This window comes from Saimiri boliviensis, chromosome 19, assembly GCF_048565385.1.
Source record: "Saimiri boliviensis isolate mSaiBol1 chromosome 19, mSaiBol1.pri, whole genome shotgun sequence".
Classification (NCBI taxonomy): domain Eukaryota; kingdom Metazoa; phylum Chordata; class Mammalia; order Primates; family Cebidae; genus Saimiri; species Saimiri boliviensis.
Genome location: NC_133467.1, coordinates 36,231,475 through 36,238,226, shown reverse-complemented (window position 1 = coordinate 36,238,226; position 6,752 = coordinate 36,231,475). Strand labels below are relative to the sequence as shown.

Below are 6,752 nucleotides of genomic sequence, written 5' to 3'. Positions count from 1 at the left end.
AGGGGCGGGTCCGGGGGCGGCGGCCGCACGTGCGGACCGGCCGCGCCCCCTGGGCGGAAAGCTCCCGACTGCTGCCCACTGCCCGCGTCCGCACCGACCTCGTCCCGGCCCGGCGCCGCCGTCCCACGCGCCCAGGAGTGCGCCACGTGCGCCGCCCGCCCCCCGGAAGCACGCCCCTCGGCCCGGACAGCGCCGGGCGCCCCTCGCCCACCCACTCCGTTCCGCTCTTTCTGCAAACGTTATTTTTGGTGGTGGGGCAGTGGTTGCCCGCTAGGAGTCGGACGCAGGGACAACGGTCACCCGCTCCTGCGCTCGTTCCGTTACTCTCAGGGGCACAGGGTCCGGGGCGCCGCAGGGACCAGGCGCGTCCCGCCGCGGCAGCCGGGGATTGGCTGCCGGCAAGCCCCGCCCCGCGCCCCGCCCATCGCCCCGCCCCGCGCCCGGCGGGCTCCCAGGAGGCGGAGCGCGGAGGGAGAAGGTGCGAAGGCCGGGCGTCGCGACCGCAGGTGGACGCGAGACGAGGTAGGACTCCCGGACCCAGGTCCCGGGCTGCTGAGCAAGGGTTGGGGACAGCGGCGTCGGCAGGCAGCGATGGAAGCTGCTCTCGTCCGGATAGAAATGGGGAAAGGGGGCGCTGTTTCCGCGGGGCCGTCGCTCGCTCGAGTCGGGTGGGAGCTGACCTCCCAGTCGGGATCCGTGCAGGTGGGGAGCGCAGTGTGCGGAACGGTGGCCGCTTTATGGGAAAGGACGCCTCTGTCATTCCCCCTTTCCTTTGAAGCTGTTTAAAAACTTTCTGAGGCTGTGCGCGGTGGCTCAGGGCGAAACTCCGTCTCTACTAAAAATACAAAAATTAGCCGGGCGTGGTGGCGCACGCCTGTAATCCCAGCTACCCGGGAGACTGAAGCAGGAGAGCTTGAACTCGCGAGGCAGAGGTTAAGGTGAGCCGAGATCGCCCCCCTGCGCTCCAGCCTGGGCGACGGAGTGAGACTCCGTCTCAAAAAAAACAAAACAACAACAACAAAAAAAACTTTCTGGTTTAAAAAACGAAATTTAAACTTAGTTTACTAAACGGAAATCTTTCAGTTTAGCAAACTAAATGTGCTGCAGGGGCCGACCAACACTGAGTCCTCATGTGGAAGTCATGGAAACGGAATGATCGCGCCGTGGACAGCTTCATTTATGTGGGTGGTGGTTTGTGAGGTGGGAAAGTGAAAGAAATGCGTGCTCATACTGACCATTCTTTAAAATGCGTGTTGACTTTTTTTTTAAAGAAAGCTTTATTGAGATATAATTCACACACCATAAAATTCACCTGTTTTAAGTGTACACCTCAAGTATTTTCAGTGTATTTGCTGTGTTTACAGTACAACCATCACAACAATCTAATTTTAGAACGTCTCCATCACCCTCAAAAGAAATCTCCCGTCAATTAGCAGTCACTCCTCATTCTCCTCTCCACCTCCCAATCCTAGACAAACACTAATTTACTTTCTGTCTTAACAGATTTGTCTATTCAGGACTTTTCAGAGAAGTGGAATCATGTAACATGTGGCCTTCTTTCCCTTAGCGTCATTTTTGAGATTCATCTAGGTTATATAGCATGTATAAGTACTTCATTCCTTTTATATTACCAAATAATATTCCGTTGTATAGATATACCACACTTCATCAATTCATCAGTTGGTAAATATCTGGATTATTCTCACTTTTTGGCTATTAGAAGCAACACTAATATGAATATTTGGAAAAGTCTTTGTGTGAATATGTATTTGAATTTATTTTGAATAGTTACCCAGGAGTGGACTTGCTGGGTCATTTGGTAATTCTCTGTTTAGTTTTTTGAGAACCTGACAAACTTTCCAAAGTGGCTGCACCATTTTACATTCCCACCAGCAATATGAGGGTTCCTGTTTCTTCATGTCTTGATAGAGTCTTTTTACTTGTAGCCACCGTGATTGATACAAAGTTTATCATTGTGGTTTTGATTTACATTTTCCTAATGGCTAAAGATGCAGATTATTCATGTGCTTATTGGCTGTGGGTATGTCTCTAGAGAAATGTCTAGCAGATCCTTTGCTTGTTTTTTAATCGGTTTATTTGTTGTCTTTGTGGGTGAGTTGTAGGAGTTCTTTATGGATTCTTTAGGTCTTTTTAAAAACACAAAGGCTGGCTAACATGGTGAAACCCTGTCTCTACTAAAAACAAATTAACCAGATGTGGAGGCACGTGTCTGTAGTCCCAGCTATCTGGGAGGCTGAGGGGAGAATCACTTGAACCTGGGAGGCAGAGGTTGCAGTGAGCAGAGATCACACCATTGCACGCCATCCTGGGTGAAAGAGTAAGACCTTGTCTCAACAATAACAACAACAACAAAAATAACACAAATAGGATACTTCTCCAGATCAAACAATAGAAGGAAATTCAGGACTTTGGAATCGTATCATTTGGATTCAAAACAAAAACAGACTTCTCCCATTTGTGAGTATAGATACTAAGTGATCTTGGCCAAATACTAAGTTATCATCTGTGCACCTCCAGAACTTCATCTGTAAAATGGGTTAACAATGTCTCCCTCTTGGAGTTTGAGTGAGGATTAAATGAGAATGTGTATTAGCTGCTTAGCATAGTACCTGGCAGGCCCTTAAAGGCATCTTGGACAGACTTATGCTGGCCCTTGGCTTGGGAGGTCTCAGTGCCTGTTCTATTCCAGAAGCCCATAGGCTTTTCCAGGAATTACCCGGAACTGGGACTAACATCCTAGATCTCTGATTTTGCCCATAAACCTCTCCATTTTTATCCATTCATACCTAAGTCTTTTAATTATCTGAACTACTTTTAGTTCTATTTAGAATTGGTTGCAGCTAAAATTGTTGTTCCCTCCTACAGCTGGGCATAATTTAGTGAAAGAGTTAGTACTGTTTTATTTTAAAATTTACTGTTTTAATTTATGTTTTCCCTAAAGTAAAGGGGAAAAAAATCCCTTTAAAATGTCTTTAATAGCTTTGTTATCTATAGAAAGAGGACCAAAGCTTTAGAATCACAGGACTGAGTTATCTCAGTATCTTTTATAATTTTATAAAATCACCTGATATCCTTGAGCTTCGTTTTCTCATCTGTAAATGGGGAGATAATACTCATGGAGTTGTAGGAAAGTGCCAATAAAAGCCATAAAAATAAACACAGTGGCTGGGTGTGGTGGCTCATGCCTGTGATCCTAGCACTTTGGGAGGCCAGCTCACCTGAGGTCAGGAGTTTGAGACCAACCTGGCCAATGTGGTGAAACCCCATCTCTACTAAAAACACAAAAAATTAGCAAGGCATGGTGGTGGGTGCCTATAATGCCATCTACTCAGGAAGCTGAGGCAGGAGAGTCACTTGAACCCAGGAGGCGGTGGTTGCAATGAGCCAAGATTGCTCTACTGCACTCCAGCCTGAACAACAAGAGTGAAACTTCATCTAAGAAAACAAAACAAACAAAAAAATACCACAATGGCTATCATTTATTGAGTTCTTGACGCATGATAAGTGCTTTAAGTGCATTATCTCACTTCACTGCCATGATCTATGACATGGGTGTTTTGATTCTGACTGGACAGATGAAATTTGCCCAGGGTCTCTGGGGCGGACTCACAAATGCATCTAACTCCAAAAGTACTGTTCTTTCCACAGGCCAGCCACTGTGCAGAGCTGTGTGTGGTTTGCGTATGCTATCTGTATTCGTTTTCTACTTGCTTTCATAACAAAAGGCGAAAACCTCAGTGGCTTAAACAACACAAATATGTTATCCCACAGCTCTGTAAATCACAAGTTTGACACACATATTGGGCTAAAATCAAGGTTTCAGTAGGGTTGTGTTCCTTCTGGAGGCTTTAATTGGAGAATCCATTTTCCTGACTTTTGCAGCTTCTAGAGGCTGCCAGCATTCCTTGGCTTGTGGCCCCTTCCTCCATCTTCAAAGCCAACAACAGTAGTTGAGTCCTTCTCATATCACATCACTCTAACTTTGCTTCTACTATCACATCTCCCTCTCTCTCTCTCTCTCTCTCTGTCTCTCTCTTTTTTTTTTTTTTTTTTTGAGGTGTTGTCTCATTCTGTCGCCCAGGCTGGAGTGCAGTGGCCCAGTCTCGGCTCATTGCAACCTCCGCCTCCCGAGTTCAATCGATTCTCCTGCCTCAGCCTCCTGAGTAACTGGGATTACAGGTGCCTGTCACCATGCCCAGCTAATTTTTGTATTTTTAGTAGAAAAGGGGTTTGGCCAAGTTGGCCAGGCTGGTCTCAAATGCCTGACCTCTGGTGATCCACCCACCTTGGTCTCCCAAAGTGTTGGGATTATAGACGTGAGTCACCGTGCTGGGCCTGTTTCGTCAGTTTATGGACAACCTTAACTCCATCTGCAACCTTGCCATGAAACCTAATATATTTATAGGTTCTATAAATATATAGAATCTATATATTTATAGAATATAAAGGGATTAGGATATGCACCACTTTCGAGGGGCATTATTCTGCTTACCATATTACCTATTTAGTGATTATATAGTGGTGGATTATCCTGGCATTCCTCTAACTGTGGCCCTTTGGCTTTGCAGGAAATCCTGTTGGAAAGCAACCGCAGCATGTAAGTCCCTTCCCTTTGCTCATAAGCAAGGCTCACTCCATCCCCTAGCCTTCTCTTTCTCCCATTCCTGCCTCAGTGTGCCCAGGGCTTAGGAGTCACCCTAGCATCTCTTGCTGGTCAATCCTAACCCTAAGTATACTTTAACTGTTAGTGATTTAAAAGGTCCAGTGGCAGGTTTCTTGGCTTGGAGCCTGGTTCTGGGAGGAGGAAAGGAAGCCCTTGGTCAGGAAGAGGAATGGAGGTTTATGCAAGGCCCCTCTGCTTATGCCTGGCACGTGTTTCCTTTTGTCGGAATCTGAGCTTGGGAGGTTCGATGCTGACACCTGTTTTTGACAGGTCCTGGAACAGCAGTGACTCTGAACCCTCTGCTAAACTGGTTGGGAAGAATGGAGTATTGGAGGAGCGGAAATCTCCAGGTAAGTTAGGCTGGGCAATTCGCTGGTGCTGGGACTCTCATCCTGTAACCTGGATCCCGGTTAATGGTTTCCAGTCTGCCCAGTTTCTGTTCAATGTGAAACTTGGGATCTGCTTAGCTTCTGCTCTTCTTCCAGTCAGCCACCATGTTTCCTGTCTCATGGAGCATGCGGCCCCTGCCACTGCTGCGATGCAGACCCTTACTCTCTGGTGCACCTGCCACTCCTGACCCTGTGCTTCTGTTTCATTTGTGCCTTATTCCAATTTGCCCTCTACCATCTCCAGAGTGATCTTTCTGAAACCCAGGTTTATTGACACCCCCTGACCAGTTACAGCCCCCACCCACATCTCCTAGCTAGTGGAATAAACTGTGACTGCTGGAGTACAGCCTTCCATGATTTCATAGTTTGGCTTCACCTGCCTTTCTAGCCTCCTCTCTCACCACTTGCTGCATGCAATGTGCAATCCACCTGGCACCCAGTACTGGCTATGAGCAGTTTCCCAAATCTGCTGCGCTTTTTCATATTTCCATGTCCTGGCATGGACTGTTCATCTGCTTGGATTCCCTTCAGCCTGCCTCCTGCATTCCCCTGGCCCCCTGTGTGCTCCCCACTGTCAGCTTAATGTTAACTTGGGGAAGCACAACCCCATGGGTCCCGAAACACTTCCTAATAACTCCCTCACTTCCTAATAATTTGGCACTGAATTCCTGGTGTGCCCATGGCTCTCTGTCCCTGCAGAGTGATCCCCTGCCAAGAAGGCAGGGATATGCACAGCCAGCACTTATCGTGGACTGCTCCTTAATATTGATAAGTATTGCTGAATGATTGGGTACAGTATAGCCATTCAGTGTTCATGGGGGTGGGGGGATGTTTGTAGGCATGTATGTGCATGGGAATATTTAAAAAATTTTTTATATTAATTTTTTTTGAGATGGAATTTCACTCTTGTTGCCCAGGCTATAGAACAGTGACACGATCTCAACTCACTGCAATCTCTGCTTCCCAAGTTCAAATGATTCTCCTGCCTCAGCCTCCCAAGTAGCTGAGATTACAGGCACATGCCACCACGTGCGACTAATTTTGTATTTTTAGTAGAGATGGGGTTTCTCTTAGGACTTTGGGAGACTGAGCTAGGAGGATTGCTTGAGCTCGAGAATTTAAGACCAGCCTGGGCAACATAGAGAGACCTTATCTCTACCAAAAAAAAAAAAATATTCAGGCATGGGGGCATGTCCCTGTAGTCCCAGCTACTTGGGAGGCTGAAGTGGGAGGATTGTGTGGAGTTGGGTGGTCAAGGCTTCAGTGAGCTATGATCACACTACTCCACTCCAGCCTTATGACAGAGCAAGACTCTGTCTCAAAAAAGAAAAAAGAAAGAAAGAAATAGAAAAAGTGAATTATGTGTTCCAAGTCCCATTTAATGCTGTTTTTCTTCCTAGGAGTCAAGAAAAGAGAGACAGAGGTGTATGTTGGCAATCTTCCGCTGGATGTTTCTAAGGTATTTATTCTTCACGACAGGCTGCTTATCTCCCTAGGCCTTCCCCATATGACTTAGTAACCTGCTAGTAACTTAATTTCCCCAGTTTCTTAAAGACGTTTGAGAGCTATGATAGTGCAAACCATCACTCATTGGTGACTGTGGTAACCAGCGCATCAGTTTGCCTTGGAGTTTCCCACTTTTAGCACTGAAATGCTAACCCGGCATCCCGAACGGTTAG

The 6,752-nt window shown here is 46.9% G+C and overlaps 1 protein-coding gene across 2 annotated transcripts in view; it reads left to right on the top strand.

Annotated features, from left to right (window-relative positions):
• Positions 1-14: 14 nt before the first annotated feature.
• TDRD10 (tudor domain containing 10) overlaps positions 15-6,752 on the top strand; it is a 50,905-nt gene continuing 44,167 nt past the window's right edge. For both annotated transcript variants that reach the window (XM_074390185.1, XM_003937756.4), the window contains exons 1-4: positions 15-522; positions 4,590-4,618; positions 4,955-5,034; positions 6,474-6,532. In XM_074390185.1, the coding sequence (XP_074246286.1) occupies positions 4,617-4,618; positions 4,955-5,034; positions 6,474-6,532 (141 nt within the window). In that variant the 5' untranslated portion in view covers positions 15-522; positions 4,590-4,616. The remainder of the gene's footprint in view (positions 523-4,589; positions 4,619-4,954; positions 5,035-6,473; positions 6,533-6,752) is intronic.